This window comes from Saccoglossus kowalevskii, chromosome 18 (genome assembly GCF_978046115.1).
Source record: "Saccoglossus kowalevskii chromosome 18, keSacKowa6.1, whole genome shotgun sequence".
In the NCBI taxonomy this organism is placed as follows: Eukaryota; Metazoa; Hemichordata; class Enteropneusta; family Harrimaniidae; genus Saccoglossus; species Saccoglossus kowalevskii.
In genome coordinates, this window is record NC_140658.1 from 16731150 (window position 1) to 16753903 (window position 22754).

Consider the following 22754-nt stretch of genomic DNA (forward strand, 5'->3'; position numbering starts at 1 on the left):
TCAAATATGCATTATAAAATATTTTTGAAAAAGAAGAAGTTACTTACCATGGTCCGTAGCAAAGCAGTCAATAATATCCATATTCTCCCACAATGCATCTTGGTCAGCTTTGGTTCCAAGCATTGGTCTAACCTGACCTCTGCCATGACCTAAGACATCCAGATCTCCAGAGGTCAAAAACAAGTGATGCGGGGCAACTTCACAGGTTACTTGCATTCCACGATCCTTTGCAGCACGAATAATCTCAATCTGAAGAATAAATAAATATGTTCATGACATGAGTGTGCAAGTCTCATGTCACCAACCAGCCCATTAGCATTCATAGCACTCAAATCATTTAGTGGTTGTTAGCCAATGAGCGTTTTTGTTTTTTACTAATTTGGGCTGTCTACCTGCTCGCTATCTGTTCGGATGTCTGTCTTGATGTCCATGTGCGTCTGGATCGTTTTCTCAAATTCTCCAGCAGATATCAATGAAACTTGACAGGTTGATGGAAAATCTGCTTAAAAGGCTCTGTTTTTTGTTTTTTTTTAAATTCGAGAATCCTGGATTTTGTCGTGAAAAAAGTTGATTTTGGTGCTTAATGGGTTAAAACAATGAGAATTACGCTTAAATCTTGCCACATTAAAATCAAAATTCTACAAATATACCGACTGTGTGCGACATAAAAATACAGTACTCCATTCATTCTGATTCTCAAAAAAAAAAATGGAAGATTTTTCGGGGCACCAGACGTATTACCAATTTTCATAATAAAATATGGTCAACATCTTTCCTTTTATACAACCAGAGCAAATGACTCACCTCTTCTTTTTTGGCTACGTGAGCAATATGCACGGGTCTGTCATGGAGTTCAGCAATAAATAGTATGGCAGCGGTAGTTCGTCCCTCAGCGTGGGCCACAATAGGCATGTGACTTGGCCAGTTATCAAAGTGCTGTTAAAAATTTAATTTTAAGAAAACATGGGTATCTTTAAACAAATTGGCTTTATTTTTAAATTACTCATGAATAAATATGTGAGTGAATCAGGTTAATATTTAACAAAAAGCAATTAGAAAAAATATTAAACAAAATTCTCCTGAAATCTTTGAGTTTAATCATTAACCCTCACCTGGTCAGGTCAATGAATTGTAGATGAAGGTTAAATAATTTATCAACAAATTTAAATTTTTGTACAAAAGCTTATTATTGTAGTATCGTATAGTATACAACTATAGTGAGCTTGGAGAACTCATTCAAGTAGGTTTGTGAAAAGAGGTTCAGTTTTGTTTTTCTTCACACAATCTCACTCATTGAAATGTCAACAATGTGGTACAATCAAACGATTAAATTAAATCAAGTTTCATCACCTTCATCCATGTGGACATATCGTCCAGTCTGAGTGATGTAAATGTCTCATTCAAGTACATTTTCAATCCCGCAGAATTGGATGCGATCTTCGGTAAAGTTTCGGCATTATCAGGTCCAGCACCCAGATACAATCCATAATCGCACCGGGCACCAATTCTTGCCAACTACCAAGAGTAAAACAAACAAAAATTTATGAATAAACAAATACCAGAGAAAAGAACAATGGTGATGTTAGCTCTGATTAATTTTGTCATTGTTACCAGGTAACTGAATGTATGAATCGGAAACTCTTAAAATAGTCTTGTTTATAATCTACACTTTTGGGACAAAAAAAAGTCAAATTTTTTTGAGTAAAAACTGAAAATTGACTCAAATTTTGTCTGTTGGCCCGAAATGTTAGGGTTCATTTCCATTTCCATTGAAAAATATTAGAAAATAGTACAAATTTGGCGGGAAATCTGGTGACGAAAAGGTTAAGAAAGTTTCCTTAATTTTTGTTATTTTATGCTGTTGCTTACAAAACCTTGTAAGAAATGTATGCTCACTATTGAAATAAGATGTGTCCTGTGGTAAAAATATTGCGTAATTTCATTCACGTACACATGTTTGTCTCAAGTTGTTTGGGAAATTTTGACAAATACTATTCACCACATGATAATTTCACTTGAAAGCGCGGTAGTCGTCGCCACACTTGTGTTGATAAACATCGATTTCCCCACAATCCAATGTGCTCTTCAAATGGAAATCACAAGAATGAGGTTTGACCTGGGCGCGACTTGCACTGATTACCGCCAGTGACTCCTTCGATACCTTCCAATAACATGAAAATTACTTAATTGAAGCTTGGAAACGTCTTAGTTCGTACTCGTTGATCTGCGCAACAGTCAAAGTCGCCATGACGACAACTACCGCGCTTTAAAATTTATTAAACTGTTGTGCCTTAAAATCAACAGACAAAATCTTTTCAAAATAGTATAGACTGGAAAAATTATAATAATGTGGTCTTCTTGCTACATGGTGATATGTAATACATACAAATTAAACAATTCATCAAACGGAGAGAAAAAATTTAAACACTGTGCTATTCAACCTACAGGTAAACCTTACAGCCAGTTTATATTCAGAATGGAAACAGCAGGGAAACAATTGTTGTCTTGTGTGCCTTAATGCAATAGCCACTTGTTAACCCTAGTCAAAAACATTGTTGAGACAACATCAATAGATTCTATTGCCGTTATATGACTATTGGGGCTTGTCACATCAAGATGCAATATGGATGAGAATGCGCCTTGGAAAGCAGGTTCCAAAAAGAAAAGCAGAATTTACACGGAAAAAAAAAAAACAATCACAGGAAAAGGTATCACTAAAATCCTGACAACTCACGACTAACCTTGTGTGCCAGTGCAAACGATGCTTTATCAGTGACTGGTGGGTTGGTATTGGGCATTACTAACACCGAAGTAACGCCACCAGCCAGTGCTGCGGCAGTACCAGATGCAAAGTCCTCCTTGTGTGTAGCTCCCGGTTCACGTAGATGCACGTGAATGTCAATCAATCCGGGTAATCTGACAACACGTGATGACGCAATAACGTCAATGTGAGTTTTCATTGGTGGAGCCCCGCCAACACGTCGTAATGCCTGAAAAAAAATATATATAAAAATTTGAGATGAGAAAAGTGAGACAAAGTAAAAGTTATACACAACTATGTGATCTGGGACACTGCTTGTAATTCATACCATAATCTATCAATTTAACGCCGAAGCCAGGTAAAATGCAAACCATTCCAAAATTTGACTAGTCATAATATGTCTATTTTTTTTTTTGTAAAAAAACATTCATATACACTTACGATGTTAATGACACTGTATAATACTTCCCTGAAGGGCTGGGGTGATTCAATAAAAAGGTAAAATCCAGTAAATATATTTTCCCTATATTTTACATTCAACTAATCAACAAATCAAACCAAAAGACTTTAAATTAATTCCAGATAAGATAAAGTATTTTACAGTAAAATGTCATATAAAAAATACAGGAATATTTGTACGATTTTTGGGGGAGATGTTGTCCCTGAAAATGCCCGTTTTGGTTAGTGCTCAAAAGCGCATTTATACATAAAATTTTCTCAAAGACGTCAGCAGACACTCGTCATTACCACCAGTTTTAGATCAATCTGAGCTGCAGGTAGGGATTAATGCTACTTTTGGTGAATATCACAAGTGACACAAGTGACTGCTGACGTAAACCTGAGAGAAAATACAGTGGGATTATATTTATTACATGCATATTTCTACACTACGAAGTAAAACGACCAAGTGTCGATAATGGATTAATAGCACCAAATACAAATACATGATTGTTTGCTCCTTATATGCTAATTTTGTCAACGTCACATTTCATACCTTTCGTATGCTATGTTGTGATTCTGGTTGTTTGTAATATTTGCTCGATTTTTATTTGAAATTTCAGCAAATTTTTTTTGAGGGACTGAATAACCCTCTGAAAATTCACACTTGAACTTGCCAAAATGAAGTGTTATTAGCACAATCCATAGCTTTCTGACCGTATAAAAACCTGAAAGCTCCAAACAACCATCAGGCAGCGCATACAACGAAAAACGTATGGCAATGTACGACTTCACATTGTGGGCAAACAATGAAGTTTTTGATCTGCCTTGTGTGCCCCACGTTACAGTGGAGCGATATGAAAGCGACAATGAAATTAATCATATTATCAGCTTTGCCTTGGTTGATACCATCAAAAAATTCATTACTCACCTCTACAAACAACTTTGTTTTCTTAACATCAGTAATTAGCGGAATTTCTTTATCTACAGCCATGCGCCGAGTACGGTAGCCATGCGTAATAAAGTGAGATGCTCGGCGTGATCCTCCATTCCTCATTGGTAGATTGATTACCAAATCAAACTGTTTCTCAACCAGATAGTCTGCGATGCTACGCTGTGAATGTCCACTGTCTCCATTGTCCTCAAACGGCCAATCAATTGACTCAATCTTAATAAGTTTAAAGAAATGTGAATTAGTACAAAACAAATAAATTTACGTTGAAGGTCAATCGAGAATACATTGTGTCATAGGTCCCATCTCGACATAATAACTACATTCTATTTGACAATTGTACAGGTTGTCATCAACAGTCATTGTTGTATGTGTTGACATGTGCTACTAATAAGGTTTGTATAAAAAGTGTTACAACATATACTATATTAACCTAGGTTGTTTTATGTGTTGACCTGACCCTGAAGTTCAATGAAAGGTCATGTTGATATTCTAGTTCAATCTGTTACAATGTCAGTTTAATCCAAGTTTAATAAGCTACCTTCACTTCATCGTCAACATGACAGACGACTGCAATACATATCATTATTTGAGTGAAACGCCTGTGACAGATGGTATACACTATAAAACCATTTATTTTCGCTTGGTTTTAAGTTCACAAAATTGGCCAGTGAAACAATAAGTTCTATTGTAACACTACAAGTTCACATGGATACAATTTAGCGAATCTCACTTAACAATATTAATCAAAGAAAGCTTAGAAAGAACTCCCATGTGCTGAGAGTATTGGAGACACAAAATTACTTGAACTTGAGATATTGATGAAAACGCAGAAAACTAATTATGCAAATAAGGTCTGCACAATGTACCAAGTTTCATTGAAATATGATTAGAACCAAAAAATTATTAACTATTATGCTAATTAGAAAATTAATATGAACAGATTTTAACCCAAAATTAGGGACGACGTCAAACGATCGAAACTTATTTGCTTTAGTTTAGGGGTGGGGGGGTGGGGTTTTGACCTCAAAAAGTTTCTATTCTACAAAAACGATTTTATTATTTTTTAATGAAGTCAAAAAAATACTGGAGTATTTGTAATTCGTTTTTTTCTCTATCCAATCATGGACAAAAATGAAAATCAAAGAAAGCTTAGAAAGAACTCCCATGTGCTGAGAGTATTGGAGACACATTAAATATAATTCGAAATTACTTAGCTGAAAACTAATTATGCAAATCAGAAAATTAATATGACCAGATTTGAGTGTAAAACTAATGAGGTCTGCGCAATGTAACAGAAAATCTATGTCTCCAAGTTTAATTGAAATGTGATTAGAACCAAAAAATTATGAATTATTATGCTTATTAGGGAATTAATATGAACAGATTTTTACCCCAAACTAATTAGGTTTGTACATTGTCCTACAGCATCTTTGTACTAAGTTTCATTGAAATGGAATAATTAGTACCGTGAAAACTCCAAAATCTCGACCCCTCTAAAAATTCGGCCGCCTATTTATTTGCCGGGGTTCGGTGTTTTATTTACCTCCAAATTTTCGACTCCACTAAAAATTGCCGACTCATTCTTATTCGAAAATTGCGACCAGTTTTAGTTTTCCCCCAAACGAAAAAAACCCCGATGTGAGCGTTCAAACGGGACCTTCCTCGAAGGCATGAATCCGGGTTTCTGATTGACTGAGAGATTTTTATTTTATTGGTAACGAAAGTATATTCTAAATAAACGAAGTTTCAAATAAAAACGAACACAAAAATCTCGGCATGCTGTGTTTCTGAATTGTTGATTATTACTGTACTCAGTAGTGATTATAATAATGTACACAAAATAAATTTGTTGAATGGTTATGAAATACAAATAAAAGTCAACTTAGTTTCATCGTAAGCGAATGATTCCGGTCTCGTATAAACGTTTGATGCTGTAGGATATCCGCCATGTTCTCTTAGGTCAAATAGGTCAAATCGCTAATTAACCAATCAAAAAGCTGGATGATGCCAACGTGTTCAAATTACCATAGCTTATTTAAATATGTTAATGTTATTGAACGCAATGCGGAAGAGATTGGTGTTGTAGTACGATATTTTGGCTTGGATTTTGATGCGAAAACGGCATGATTTTTTTTAAATAAAAAAATTAGTTGTTTTTAAAAAATAAACTGGTCATCTGAAGAATAATTTAACATTGTTCACAGTGATAACAGCTCATTCTCGAAAGGAAGCTTACCCGCTCACGCTAGTCACGATAAAAATCATACACGTGTACTCTTGAATAGACAGACGTCAATGACCACGGTAAAACTTACTCTATTTTAGCCGGCAGGATTGATTGAAATGTCCAAAAAATGACGCCAAAATACACCTTAAAAGTCCCATTTTATTTTCTTAAATCCCATTTTATTTTTTAATCCAAGGGCGAATTTACGGCAGAATTTGGTCCCTCAAATAAGGGACACGTGAGCTTTGATTCTAACCGGATACATTGCACTGGGTCGGGGAGATAGTTTGCTAAACTTCCATGTATCTTTTGTCCAATGGGTACCTGTACTTCGAACATTCGCAAGTTTTCCTAGGTAGTGCGAGACAGCTTTGTCTTTTGACCTATTAGTTTTGTGCTGACCTCTTCTCCGCGTCTTGATGTTTTGTTTTGCTTGTCATAATACTCACTGATTGATGACTTTGTTTAGATTTTGAGTTACAACTCGGCCACGACCTTTGCTTTTACCGTGAAACATGAGGAAGTTTACGTCAATTGACGGACATTGCATTTTTTAAAAACTAATGAAGCACACTGTCTATCATCTCCATTTTTTCATTTGCTGATTTCTATTCTGAAAAATTCGACCGTCCGAAAATGCACCTTAATTTTGACTCTAAAAACACGTCACATTTCTAACACCAATTATTTAAAACCGGTCGAAATTTTGGAGTTTTTACGGTGCTTTAGATATCAGTGTGAAAGCTTAAAATTGGTTAATTATGCAAATTAGGTAATTAATATGTACAGATTTTAACCCACAATTATTCAGGTCTGTCTATTGTCCTACAGCATCCATGTACATTCATTGATATGTGATGTATAGTACCTGAGATATCAGTGTGAAAGTTGGTTAATTATGCAAATTAGGTGATTAATATGCACAAATATTTACCGGAAACTAATTGGGTCTGCATAATTCTAGATTCATTGAAATGTGATGATTAGTACTTTAGATATCAGTAGAAAAGCTGAAAATTAATTATGCAAATTAGGTAATTAATATGCACAATTATTTACCCTAAAACTAATCAGGTCTCTGCATGGTCCTAAAGGATCTATGTACCAAGTTTCATTGAAATGCGATGATTAGTACTTGAGATACCCGTGGAAAAGCTGAAAATTAACTAATTATGCAAATTAGGTGATTAATATGCACAAATATTTATCGAAAACAATCAATCTCTGCATAGTCCTTGAGTATGTAAGTACCAAGTTTCATTGAAATGTAATGCTAACTACTTATATCAAATGCTGAAAATTAATTAATTATGCAAATTAGGTAATTAATATGTACTGATATTACCATAAAAACTATCAGGTCTGTGCAGTGTCGTATGACATCTATGTACCAAGTTTCATTGAAATGTGATGATTAGTACTTGAGATATCAGTGGAAAAACCGAAAATTGACTAATCATTATGCAAATTAGGTAATTAGTATCCACGGATTATTACCAAAAACTAATCAAAACCTAGCATTAGTTCAGAGCATCTATGTACCAAGTTTCATCAAAATCCAATGAGTGGTTGTTTAGATATCAGTGGTACAGTCATGGAACCACTAAAAAATAGCTAATTATCATGCAAATTAGGTAATTAATATGCACGGATTTTTACCAAAAATTAATCAAATCTTCGCATATGTTCAGAGCATCTATGTACCAAGTTTCATCAAAATCCAATGAGTGGTTCTTTAGATATCAGTGGAACAGTCATAGAACAGCTAAAAAATAGCTAATTATCATGCAAATTAGGTAATTAACGAGCATGGATTTTTACCAAAACCTAATCAAATCTGCGCATTGGCCCAGAGCATCTATGCACCAAGTTTCATCAAAAACCGATGTATGGTTCTTGAGATAGCAGTGGAACAGTCGGACACACATACACACATACATACACACATACACACATACACACATACAGACACACTAACTGCAAAGACTCCCATTTTGTGCTTCGCACATGGGAGTCAAAAACAAACATCCAAGACGAGAAAATGGTTTGGTCCGAGTGTAAAGTCTTTTTACACCCACCCGACAACCAACTGCTACGCCATACTACTGTCAGATTATCAATTTGTATTTAATGGCAAATGTAGTCTGACGCCATGGTAAATATTTATCAATTAAGTTTCAGTGGGGGGTTTGGAAAAAAACTAAAGGAATTATGTTTTTTGTCCTACATTGAACTTTTGATGTTGTCCCTTAATAAGGCAGTCTATTGTCCTAGAGCATTTATGTACCAAGTTTTATTCAAATGTGATGATCAATACTTGAGATATCAGTATTAATTAATTATGTTAATTAGGTGATTAAGAAGCATAAATATTTCCCAAAAACTAATATGGTGTATAGTCCTAGGTTCATTGAAATGTGATGGGTACTCTTTAAAAGTGTCATTAAAATCCAATGAGTGGTTCTTTAGAAATCAGTGCAACAGCCATAGAACAGCAAAAAATTAACTAATTGTGCAAATTAGGTAATTAATATGCACAATTATTTATCCCAAAATTAATCAGGTCTCTGCATAGTATTAGATCTATTTCGCAAGTCTCTTTGAAATGATTAGTACTTGAGATATCAGGTGAAAAGCTGAAAATTAACTAATTATGCTAATAAGGTGATTAATCTGCACAAATATTTACCCCAAAACTAATTAAGTCTTTGCACAGTCCTCAAGTAACTATGTACCAAGTTTCATTGAAGCGTGATCATTACTACACGAAATATCAAAAGCTGACAATTAATTAATTATGCAAATTAGTTAATTAATATGTACCGATATTACCCTAAAAATAATCAGGTCTGTGCAGTGTCATATGACATCTATGTACCAAGTTTTTATTGAAATGTTATAATTAGTACTCGAGAAAAGCCGAAAATTGATTAATCATTATGCAAATTAGGTAATTAATATATACAGATTTTTACCCCAAATTAATCAAATCTGCGCATTAGTTCAGAGCATCCATGTGCCAAGTTTCATCAAAATCCAATGAGTGATTCTTCAAATATCAGTGGAAAAGTCATAGAACAGCTTAAAATCAGTTAATTATCATGCAAATTAGGTAATTAATATTCATGGTTTTTACCAAAACCTAATCAACTCTGCGCATTATCCCAGAGCATCTATGTACCAAGTTTCACTAAAATTTGATTAGTGGTTCTTGAGATAATGGTGGAACAAAAAAAGTGACATACATACATACATACAGACATACAGACAGGGCAACTGCAAAGACTCCCTTTTGTGCTTCGCACACGGGAGTCAAAAACTAATGAATTTACATAAACATATCAATGGCAACCAAGATATTACATTTATTATAAAGCTGTAGAAGGAATATCTAGCAATTATTCATGGCTTGTCTAATCTTACCTTTATTCCATGCTCTGAATAGAAGTCAGCTGTACCAATACTAGCATACAACCGATACCCTAGATTCTCCAGCGTTCTTACAGACGGCAGTAATTCACTCTTAGCCTGGACAAAAAATAATAATAGTCGCATATTCCGGGTCAGTATGTCATGTATATTACAGGAAATTTTAAGAATTTGGGAGCTTAAGGTTTGGGTACTAGCAGTAACAAGACTTGAAATGAAGCAAAATTTTAATTTGGTCTTTGGATATCTACTGAAATTTAGTTTACTACATGTAGCAATTTAAATTATTTCCATGGCGACACATTTCACACAGACCCAACGCCTTAAACTGTAAAAAAAACACTTTATTTTCACTGATTCATCTATTGAGAAAATACATTTCAAAATGGGAGAAAAAAAGTACAGTACTGTAAAATGACTAATTTTCATTGGGTTTAAATTTCGCTGAATCACCATTTCAGGCATATTTAAATTAACTGTTTTATCATTTAGATAATTTCGCATTTTTCAGTCAGCGAAATAAGCAAAATAAAAAACCCAGTGAATAATTAAACCTTTTACAGTACTTATTAATATCACGAACATGTTGCTAATTTTTCATGAATGCTAGAGGGAATACAGAAAACATTCTGGTGAAAATTCCAATGGAGTCTTCAATTGGTCAACTGTCATGATATTTTGTCGCCATGAATGTAACAAACTTGTATCAAGTAAATTTGTAACTGAAAACAAAATTGAGATTTAATTTTGTTACATGTTACGATTATCGTTTCCATTGTTACCAGCAAATCCTGTTAAACCAGATCTGTAATAAGTGTGCCCTTTGAACATTTTGACACGTCACTGACACATTTTAAAAACGCAATTTAATTCACAGTCCCCGTTCGTTATCAAATTTAAGATATAGTTTTGTTTATAGTAATATAATATAATATAATATAGTATGGATAAAATTTGAACATAATCAGTCAAAGCATATCAGAGATGTGGTTCAAGAAGCGCATTCATTTAAACAAAATGACCACCAGTCAGCCATCCTGACATGCATCAGGAACCCGTAACTCCATCCATAAACCCAAGATTCAGTTCTGTAATGCCAGAAATACTTGTCATGATGTATAATGAATATATACAATTTGATCATAATCAGTCGAAGCATGGCAGAGATATAGCACTAGAACTGTATTCATTAAAACAAAATGGCAGTCAGTCTGCTTTTCGAATGGGGACTAATAAATTTACTTTCTCTGAAAAAAAAAAAGATTTGAGAGCAAAGCATATATCGATTGTGAAAATGAGGCTTCAATTTATTGATTTAATGTTCTCCCAACATTTCTACATGTACTTGATGACAGGGGACATAACTATCAGACCCATCCCCAAGGTTGACAAATCAAACACGGAATGCTGCAGCGCAATGTATAATGCTGTTGAAGTCTAAATTCACTCATTCAATTTTCCACTTTTCTATAGTGACCCACAAAAATCATGAACCAATGAATGTCAAGTGAACATGCTGTCTTAATTAAAGTCCACTTACTTTATAGCTACCGATGGAGAGTAGGATATTTTTCTTTGGAATGATAAATCCAGTACTGATCAGTGCTTTCAAATACGCCTCGTATCTATTCTCACCAAAGCAGGCGACTTCACCCGTACTTGACATCTCGACACCCAACATGAAGTCAGCTCCAGCGAGACGAGAAAATGAAAACACTGGGCACTGCAAGGAAACAAAAATTTCCTGTCAGAGTTACTCACAAACTACCATCGAATTTATACTGTTCATACGAAAAATCAAAATCAGAAGTTTCATGATAATAATTATGGGGAAACGTAACTGAATTGAACTGAACAGCAAATGTACTGAGAACTTCGTTTGGTACACAAGGTGTTTCGTTCATAGAAGTCTTTAAACAGAAAAACTTTCCTGAACTCAAGACTCATGGAGATGGAAAAACTTTTTGGTTTATTTATTCTGTTCAACCAAGACAGATCGTCAATTTCAAAATTACATATGTATATCCAGCTTATTAGGTCAGTGCTTTAACAGTTATAACAAGGGAATATAATTGGTATGGTTGCTAAGGTAACAAACAAGTAGCAGACTTACCTTAACACCCACTCGGGTGCCATTGCCAAATATGCATTTGACCGGTTCAGTGTGCTCTCCCATTATGGCTTGGGTCGCCATAGAGATGAAATCGTGTTCCAATGTTTTAGATACAAACGGGAAGGATCTTGACACGCGTAAATTACACTCAATAACTTTTAATTTGTTATCCTGTAATGATCAAAGCAATAAAAAAAGATTGATTAAAGATCGATATCTCAATTGATAAAAAGTGTATGGACACATTGTCCAATTTTCATTTCAGCATACATGTTACACAATTTATAAATATTAAAAATGACTAATGGATTTTTGAACCGTGTCAGATCACTATTGTGTGTAGACAATGCTTAGAAATTGTCATTAAAATTGTCATTGATATATTCTGACCCAATGTCATATAACTACGAATGCATTATTCTAAGCCTCCACGACATGCACCTATCGCTTTTTCATTCATGATAACCTTAGGATGAATTGCGAAATCTAGAAATAAATCAAATTGTATATCCAAGAAAATTATAATTTTTTTTCGGTGTGAAATTTTTTGAGTAACATTTTGCATGTTTCTTTAATTTTCTAAATTTGCAACAAGACTAGAACATTTTAAAAAAAATGTTTAAAAAGTATGTACATTATGTGACAACATAATGAGTAACTCCCACTAACATAGGGAGTCTCCTACCTTAGCAATTAACTGCATGTTAAAGGGTCCAGTGACTTCTAAATGTCTGCCAATAGCAGTGACTATAATCCATATCTTGTCAATGGTTTCCTGATTCAAGTCTTGAGGTGGAGTGACAAGGGTGGCGTCTCCTGAATGAACACCAGCATTCTCTACATGTTCAGATATAGCGACAGCAAGGACTTCACCGTCACGAGCAACAGCATCAACATCAATTTCCTAAAATTCAAATTGTGAGAAACATTAGAATATTAAATCCAACCTTTTAAGTGTGCTAAGAATGTTGAACAAACATTAAACGTAAAACAATTGAGAATTTTTTTTACCTTCGCTTCAAGTATAAATTTTGAAATGACAACTGGATGGTCTTTGGAGACTGCTACAGCATCCCCTAAATACGTTTCCAAGTCAGTGTGAGAATGCGCTACATTCATTGCGGCACCGCTAAGAACATAGGATGGTCTGACAAGAGCAGGATAACCTACGGTATCACAGAACTGCTTTGCTGTCTGAAAAATCACAACAATCAGTTAATCAGTGCCAGGAAAACCATGATGATTTGAAGACACAAAATGCAATAACTGGAATTTTATTAAAAGTGATAATATCTGTAATTATCTTTCTTCTACAATTCTTATTTTTAATAGAGCATTTCCTGTGTCATTACTGTATGTTTGTAATGACTAACACCGAAATGTGGACCTTCAAAGCATAGCAGATACATGTATGCTATATATCGACATTATACATTAAATCACTTGCAAGTGAAAAAAGATGGCCGTGATGTTACACCTACAACTCCAGATGGCACCATTCAGAAATTACGGCACAAGATGACATTTTACTGGGGCCCTGGGTGGAATTTCAAATACGTTGTCATCCTGAGATGGCTGGTCACTGGCGTCATTTCCCATTATGTGTTATTTTCCACTGTCCCCATTACGTGATTGAATTCAACAAAATGGTGACTGCCCATTCCTTAGTTGTATATATGCAATTGTGTCAAACACAATATTTTGGTGAGATTTGATCATCTTTAAATGATCAATTAAAACCCAAATTTTTTTTAAAATCACAGCTACTGTTAGTTTAATTTTATCAACAGGCAAAGATTGTTATCAAAAAAAGCTTTAACCACTCAGTTCTCATGACAGACACAAAAATACTACAGCCTTACTTTCAAATCAGTAAGTTCTTTCCACAAAGGTTGTTCAATACCAATCGTATCCAACATACGAGAAAATTTGAATCTATTCTCAGCGTTATCAATAGACTCCGGTTCTGTTCCCAGAATACGACATCTCTGTCGGTGAAGCGACATGGCGATATTGTTCGGTAGCTGTCCTCCCATAGATAAGATAATACCTTGCGGGTTTTCCCATTCGTAAATATCCATTACAGTCTGAGGAGGAAATAAATCATGAGTGGTTGCATTCCGACTTGCGTAAAACGCCATGGAATTATGTAATGTTATGGCAATAGTTACATGATTAGCACTTGGATTGCAATGCAATTAAATAAAAACATAAAGACAATTATTCATAGATCACAACCTTAATTGATGTTTACCTTGAAAAGAAAAACTTAAAGTGCTAGTCGTCACAGACCATATCATTTTTCGATTTGGCCCCCATACAATATAAAACATGTGAAACGCACATACTCATTGGAATACATTGTCTACTAAATTCAAACGTGTCACTTTAGCGTTTAGTTAGGGCTTACCTCAAACGATACCTCAATCACCGCTAGTCGTCACACACCATATCATTTTTCGATTTGGCCCCCATACAATATAAAACATGTGAAACGCGCATACTCATTGGAATACATTGTCTACTAAATTCAAACGTGTCACTTTAGCGTTTAGTTAGGGCTTACCTCAAACGATACCTCAATCACCGCTAGCCATCACACACCATATCATTTTTCGATATGGTCCCCCATACAATATAAAACGTGTGAAACGTGCATACTCATCGGAATACATTGTCTACTAAATTCAAACGTGTCTTTTTAGCGTTTAGTTAGGGCTTACCTCAAACGATAACTCATCAAAGTATAATCTATCACACATATCATAATCTGTGCTGACCGTCTCTGGATTGTAATTCACCATAATGGTTTTCCGACCAAGCTAAAACACGAAAAAAACAATATTTCTTGTACAGTTCAATGTAAACAAGTCATTGTCAGTGACATTCATCTTTTTACACACCTCGAGCATGTCTGAATACTTTTTTTTAAATACATGCATGTTCTGTATTTGCTCAATAAAAGCACATTTCCCATGGAAGTGCATGTAAATAAAGTATTTAAATAACTGTTTACTGGGTCATCCAATTATTACTTATTTTGACCATAGATATGCCTGCAGTTGCTACTAATCCAGTTTCCATGGAAATATGTTCCAAATACGACAAATATTGTAATAATATTCCATTTCTCGGGATAAAAGTAATTGCTGTATTGGTCTGCAATCACTAAATAAATGAAATAATTAAAAAACAAACATTTACGCACATCTCAGATTAAATGCAAGATGAATGGAGCACAAGCCATGTTCTGACTATAATGCAAAGAAAACCAACATTACCAGCAGCACTACTGTCATGGGCAAGTTTTACTTTATATTTAAGAACTTTAAAAAAAATTCAAGACTTCTGTAAAATTTACTAACGTTGTACGAGCAAAGTCACTGGGATTCGAGTAAAAAACAAGCAGCCTGTCGGCTGAGATAGCTCCGCTGTTAGCAATGCACATTTCAATTAAAGAACTGAAGATATCATTAGAAAATGAACAATATGTATAGTATCAAAGCAACGGACCTTGCTGTTTTCAACAAGAATTCAAAAATATCACTTTTCACCAAAAATGACAAAAATAACCATCAAAATTAAGTAATTGAAGATATCACCACGAAATTAACAAGGTCCATATGTAATACCTATATATGTAGTATAAAAGCAATCAGACTTGTGGTTTTCAACAAGAAGTCGAAAATATCACTTTTTACCAAAAATTACAAAAATATTCACCAAAATTAGAGAATTGAAGATATGATCATGAAATAAACAAATCTGAGAGAGGTCTACCCAAGGTACATATACACCAAGTATCGAAGCATTCAGGCTTGTAGTTTAAAGAAGAAGTCGAAAAAGTAAAACATTGACACGGACGACGACACCGGACAATCACTCATATGATAAGCTCCGCTAAATATTAACCATCAAAGGTTTCTGAGCATGGAAATAACCCAAAAATTGTTTCGAATTAGTCTTATCCCATGCAGTGTATGCTACTACAATGCTATGACCTTTGCTTGTCCAGTTTTTACATTCAATTTCTCATATAACGCAGGCTTTCACAGAGAATAGAAAATAGACTACTGTAAAATAATATATTTTAGCTGGAATTAATTTTCACTGAAAAGACGCTTTGGGTGTTTTGTATGAATTTATTTTTACCGATTTTTGACTAGTTGAATGTAAAATATTGGAAAAAAGGTGTATTCACTAGACATTATTTTTACTGAATCATCCCTTCAGCGAAAATCAATTCCAAGCGAAAATCAAGTATTTCCAGTATTTAGCGACATGCCCAAATTCATCCCTTGTGTCACCCTCCTCAAATCAAAAACTGAAATTGGAGGTTGCCACAATACTGATACAAGAATAAAGTAAATTACTTTTCTGAGCTCTGTGATGCATCTAACAGCACACCAATCAAACTCAACACTGCTACCAATACGATAGACTCCAGATCCAAGTACCATCACATATCCACCGGGGAAACTCAAGTCATTGGTTCTAGCATTGTACGTCGTATACAGATAGTTCGTCTGGGCTGGCCATTCCGCTGCTACTGTGTCAATTTGTTTGACAAAAGGTACAATGTCTTCAGCCAGCCTAGCTTTTCTCACAGCCAGCTCAGTACTATAATAGCAGGGAAAAAAATTCGTTGTTACTCAACTATTACAACAGGCTGTACATTAATAACGCATTCAATTACCATTTAGTACAGCCAGATCTGAAGGCCTTTGCCACAATCTGGCTACGGTGTGTGGTGCGAATTGCGTGGACGGGTTTCATGTTCTCTGCACGTGATAAGCTCGGTTATTAAGCATCCTTTTTTGGGGGATGCCCGGTGGCCGAGGTGAAGATGAGTAGCTAGGCGATTAGGTGCTGTACGTGAGCACCAGTTTGAGTCACACATGCAGTACAGTACAGATATTTTCAACCCAAACTGAATCACTTTGCTGTGTGTATATTGTTGAATTTTTAATGTATTGTATTTTGATCTCTTTAAATAAAGTGTTAAATAAAATAAACCCTAACCCTAATCCCTAGGAAGTTTATTGTCAGAATAATGCCCTGGAGAAATTTGTTTAATGCCAAAACAGTTATTAATGTATCTGTCACTATTTTCATTTTCAAATACTTATTTTTTTTATCCAAATCAATCTTCTTTGTAGGTGTATAATCACAGGATTGTGTTCGAAATGACAATAACAATGACCATGATTACAAGATCTTACTACTTATTACTTTGTGAATATGCAATCGCATGCCATTTGAAACGAATGTTATAGAGTGTATAAAATAACACAAAAACTAGAACTTGAAATTGTAAGATTGTTGAAATTCAGTAATACTAGCAACACAAGTTTTTTTTTTACAAATGCTTCAACAGTCATATAGAAATGAGCGATTTGAATAACTCAAACGACGAGAAAAAATACATGCAGCTTTCACAGACCTCTCGATAATCTTTGCAATCTGTTTATCGGAGCATCCCAACTGTTTGGCAGTACGCAGAAGGTCAGAATCTAAATCACGCGACTTGAATTCTTTTAATTTCGTTGTACAGTCTGTGATGTTTTTGAATTTATACAGAAACCATTTGTCAATACAAGTCAAGTCGTACAACTTATCAATGCTGTAACCGGCTTTCAAGGCTGCGGCCAGGACAAAGATTCTTCTATCAGTGGGAGCCTTCAGCACCTGTAAAATAAATTAACCTATTAACAAATGTTCAATAGAAAGAATCAACTAACAAAAAGTACCGTAAAATCTGTATTAGAAGCCGCATCCCTCATAGACGTCGCGCACCCATTCTTTTTGAATAAATGAGAACCAACAATTCATTATTTCTCGCATGTGTAGATGTTCTAATAGAAGCCGCATCCTATCTGTTGCATTCTACCATTTTAATAGAATCCGCAGCTTCTAATGCAGATTACAGTATGTACGTTTTAGCAAATGTATATTTTTTTTTTTATTACATAAAATATGATTTTAAGCAGCAAGAAAATTTTTTTTGGGAAATTAAAATAAAATATCAAATGTTTTGGGGGATTGAAAACAAAATTTGAAATTTTTTGGAAATAAAACAAAATGTTCAAATATTTTGGGAAATTTTTTTTTTGGCTTTTGGCATTACTGCAGCTATTTTACTTCAAAAAATATTGTGCCACTGTGATATTAACACCCATGATGTTGCAAATAGTTTATGTCAACACCAACATTAAAAACATAGTTGAACTCTGGTGACCTTGCCCTTTGTTATATAATATAATTCCCTTTAACATAGTTTGTTTCAATATAAATATACATTGTCATAATTAATTTTGAATACAAAAAAGTTTTGGGGTTGAGCTAACAGTGGGGAATCAGTCTACCGAATGTCCTTTAAAGATGTAAATATCTTACAAAAACATTTGTGCCTTATTTGTTTAATTATTTTAAGGGACATAATTTCCAGCTTTATTCAAAGTAATTCAGATATTTTAGTATAAAAACAAATGCCTCATTGCAAAAAAAAAGTGCTGCATTTAGACGTGAATAGATTCATAAAACATGCAAGATAACAGAAAATCTTAGCTGGCTTTTGTCCAAGTATTTTGTACAGGTGTCTGTCAAAAATTAATGATTCACTGAGACAAATATGAACTGCCTCATTGTGTGACTACTGTATTCTATGAAAAGTAAAAAAAAAAAACACCCTTTATGAATAGCTATCATGTTGCAAGCTCTGCTTTGTATGCAAATCAACTTAAATAGTTAGTTGGTGTCCAGTGGAGGGAGAAGTCAACAGTACTGTTGCCTCCTGAGAACCTACATCTTCAAACACTGCAATCTCTGAAGTGCGTTTTTAAACTAGTATTATAAAAACTCTATCATTCTGTTCTAATAGCTGAAACATATTCCTGTGAGTTTTCATTTGTCGAATGAACTGTTTGTCAAATACAGAATACATATATTTTAGAACAATTTTCTTTTTAAAATGTGGATGAAATGTTTTGCTTTTTATGTATTTTTTATGTATTGTTTTTGATTTGATAACTTTCAACTGAACAGATTTTCTATTAGCTTCAGATCTTGATCAAAGTTTGGCACCCAGTTCATAGGAGTGCTTATATTGATTTTCTGACATCTTGTTTTCTGTAAAGATTTATTGGTAGGTTTGCAAATGTGTATCAGACTGTGCAATCTCTCCACGAGTTGGTTTTGAAACCCAGTAAGGGATTCTGAGATACATTACCAAGGATATTATTACAAGATAAATCATTTGCTTCATTGAACACATACAACAATGCATATTTCCACTGAGATCAGTGACCTTTGATGTGTATCACCAGTGATCAGTCAAGTAGAAACAGTCAAAATATTTTATCAGTTTTTCTCAATTTTTGCATGATATTTTCATACAGGACATCTGTTGTTCAAACTCAGGGAAGACTTTATACTGATGAACAAGGTGACCAAGTTTGATGAAGTTTGGAATAGAATTAGTAAAGTTATCATGCACACAATAACAATTATTAATTTTTCCCTTAATATACCTTTCCCTTCCATCTTTGATGGTACGGGCAAGGTAAAAATGACAAGTTCCCAAACTCAAATAAACTTACTGATTAGTTTGGACAAAAGTTACGTAATTTCATTCTTGGTAATATGTCACATTTGTTCGATTACCAATGACATTCGGGGCATTTTGAGCTAAAAACTACCAAGAAAAAAATTGTGACTTTACCTCATCAGATACTTTGCTGACATCAGCATCAAATCCTAAGTTAGACTCATCAACCATACGCAAGGCTTTCTGGAATGCTTCTTCAAACTTTCTTCCTACAGCCATCACTTCACCAACACTTTTCATCGAACTGCCAATCTGTGAAACACCACGTAGTAATAAATATACAATGCTGTGCTTTGTAGTGATCATGAGTAACTTAGTGGATCGAATATTTAGAGTTCAAACCATACTGAAAAATGGGTTGATCCATAAACTGGGCAAGTATGAAGAGAACAAAGCCACAGATAGAGAATCATTTACTAGTGAATGCGAATATTGGTTATAGTTTTCTGGTGCTTTGTTTGAATGAGTCTGGTTGACACCGGGACAAATTACTATATCGTATTTGCCCTCTCAGTAGTGCATGTGCATATTAAGTAAATTACAGAAGTGTTTCATCAAAAGTCATATTTTAATAATTCAGTATACAATACTGTATTTACTCTATAAGTAGTGCATGTGCATAGTAAATTACAGAGGTGTTTGTATAGTCAAAATATGTAACATTTAAATGATTCAGTATACAACCAATGCCATTTTTGGTTTATACACTACAGTTCTCGCGAAAGTTTTTGGCTTCACTTCAGCTTCGCTTCAGCATCGCATCGTTATGGCTTCATCGTCGCATCAATGTCGCGACATTAAAAAGTTTGGCGGTTATCGCTTCGCTTCATTGTGGCATCATTATGGCGACAATGTGGCATCAGCATCGCTTCATCAATGTACTAACAAGCCGAAGGACCATGAAGCTAAATAGAAGTCCCGCGCATGGACTGAGTGAAAGAAAATATTCCTAAGGCTAAAACAAAACTTAATATTACACCTCTTTGTGCATTTGTCAATTTTGCATATATTTGGTATGACAGTATGTTCATAAATATCTGGAAAAATCTCGTCTTACGTTAATAATTTCATGTGTTTGAAATGTCTAGCGACAGTGTCCCAATACTTTGTTTGAAATATCGATCCCCGTTGGTTTCTCCAAACTGTCCCGACGTCTGTCATTCAACACAATCAGCATTTATTTATCGTAATTTATGGGGATCATGTCCCGTAATTTGCTGGCTGTGAAACCAAATAATTAAACAAGTACTATTTATTATATTTTTTTTATAAATTATATACCTCGCAAAACTACAACTGAGCATAGAGTATCTTGGTGAAACAGTCGCCTTGAAATCGATGGAACCGGCTTCAACCAAAGACACTAGTGTCTTTGCTTCAACTATCCATTTCTCACCTTGAAATAAAAAAAAATCGAAGAGCATCGGGGGATATATTAACCGGTGTTACCAATCGCTAGCTTTATTTTATTTGAATTCATAAAATTCATGAGTTTTTTGACATTTGTTGGCAACTTCGGCACTAAAAATGGTTGAAAATGTGGGTGTGGTTCTCTCGCAAAGTCCTGTTGATAATACAGACAAAACAAAACATTTAACAGTTTTTTTTTACCTTTTTACTGACTTTAGTAAATTTCTTCAAATCCCATCTTGGTATTTTCACAACGCAGTAATCCAAACTTGGTTCAAAACACGCCGTAGTTGAGTTTGTCACAGAGTTTCTCAATACGGGTAAGTGTATACCCAACGACAACTTGGCAGCAACATACGCTAGTGGATATCCGGTAGCTTTACTCGCAAGAGCTGAACTACGAGATAGTCGAGCGTTCACCTCAATGATGAAATACTGCAAACAAAATCAACATTGTATATCAGCAATGTATTTTTAATGGTTTTATTCAAATAAGGAAAGTGGGAAAAATTCTTAACGAGTGGCCTGCAGCACAGTGACACTGAACATGTAGATCACTAAATCAAGAGACATTTTCGCCACATGCTTCTTGTCCAAGAGAAATTTGTTATTTATTTTAAGTTTAATTAAATATAAGCACATTATTAATCTGCATGAATCTGATTTTTACCCAGCAGCAGTGTTATGAATTCCATTACAGGCAGATTATTATGTTGGCATCTAGAGTTGCAATGTACACTTGATGAACTCTTAATTCATATAGCTGATTCACCCACCATGAGAAGTGGCATCACCCCTTACCAAATATGGTATGAAGGCTTACCGTTGCTGTTAAGATTGGAACCAACAAATATGGTGAGGGATGAAGAAAAACAACCTGATTTATAAGACTGCCACAAGCCGCAAAGATTATACTAAAATGATTTTACAAATTTGAACATTGCCTGCTGTAGCTTTTTTTTCTGATAGATATTGGTTATAGCTGGCCATTCGTGGAAGCTTAACTTAGCAGTTGATGTGTTAAAGGAATTGAATTCCTCCACAATACAACCAGAGTTATGCATGCATGCATGCACGCACACACACCCACCCACCCACCCTTCTCGTCTGCTGTTGAATTATTCATACTTTACTTTCCAATGCGACTTAATTTCACTTGTTTTTTTTTTTTAATTTTGGGGTAATTAATGTCACCAGCGATTGAGTGATAACAAATCAGAGTGCAGCAAATCGGGGTTGATCTTCCCGACGTACGCCGTGACTTGTTTTGTCACATTGTTGCCGTTGCGTGCAATGGGCAAATTATTGCTACACTAGTTAATTTTTTTTTTGATTTGGAGGCTCTGCACCTTTGAAAGACTTCGCAACATATTGCAGACTTCCGTTTTTATCACTGTCTTTGTATGGCTAACAAAAGCGGGATTACCTTTCGATCAATACATGTTATTGTTTGAAATACGTGCAAGACGAGACTGACACTTGTAAACAAAAACATAAGCCTCACGGGCGAGTGACCAAGCGTCACGGACAAAGGGCAAGCATCACGACCGAGTTTCCAAGCGTCACGGTACCGTGTCGCTTCAGAGGCCTGGGGAGAACACTGCACACACACACCCACACACACCCACACCCACGCACACACACACACACACACAAAAGCTATGTATCCCAGTACATCATGCGTTGTGAGTTCATAGCACAGAATTACTCAACTTGGGAGAACAGAAATTTCATCAGAAACGTGTCCAAGACCTTCAACGAAATCTTGTTAAGTGTGAAAACTTCAGTTCAACATTGGTAATGTGCCAGAATTTT

At 34.8% G+C, this 22754-nt stretch overlaps 1 protein-coding gene across 1 annotated transcript in view; it reads right to left on the reverse strand.

Annotated features, from left to right (window-relative positions):
- Positions 1–22754, reverse strand: part of LOC100373224 (multifunctional protein CAD-like) — a 69813-nt gene that overhangs the window by 21666 nt on the left and 25393 nt on the right. The window contains exons 13-28 of the mRNA XM_006819504.3: positions 21141–21374; positions 19644–19781; positions 17367–17611; positions 16297–16543; positions 14647–14745; positions 13786–14010; positions 12935–13117; positions 12609–12827; positions 11924–12094; positions 11351–11533; positions 9805–9909; positions 4131–4367; positions 2742–2990; positions 1351–1515; positions 805–936; positions 48–249 (exon numbers count right to left, since the gene is read on the reverse strand). Of these exons, the coding sequence (XP_006819567.2) occupies positions 48–249; positions 805–936; positions 1351–1515; positions 2742–2990; positions 4131–4367; positions 9805–9909; positions 11351–11533; positions 11924–12094; positions 12609–12827; positions 12935–13117; positions 13786–14010; positions 14647–14745; positions 16297–16543; positions 17367–17611; positions 19644–19781; positions 21141–21374 (3034 nt within the window). The remainder of the gene's footprint in view (positions 1–47; positions 250–804; positions 937–1350; positions 1516–2741; positions 2991–4130; positions 4368–9804; positions 9910–11350; positions 11534–11923; positions 12095–12608; positions 12828–12934; positions 13118–13785; positions 14011–14646; positions 14746–16296; positions 16544–17366; positions 17612–19643; positions 19782–21140; positions 21375–22754) is intronic.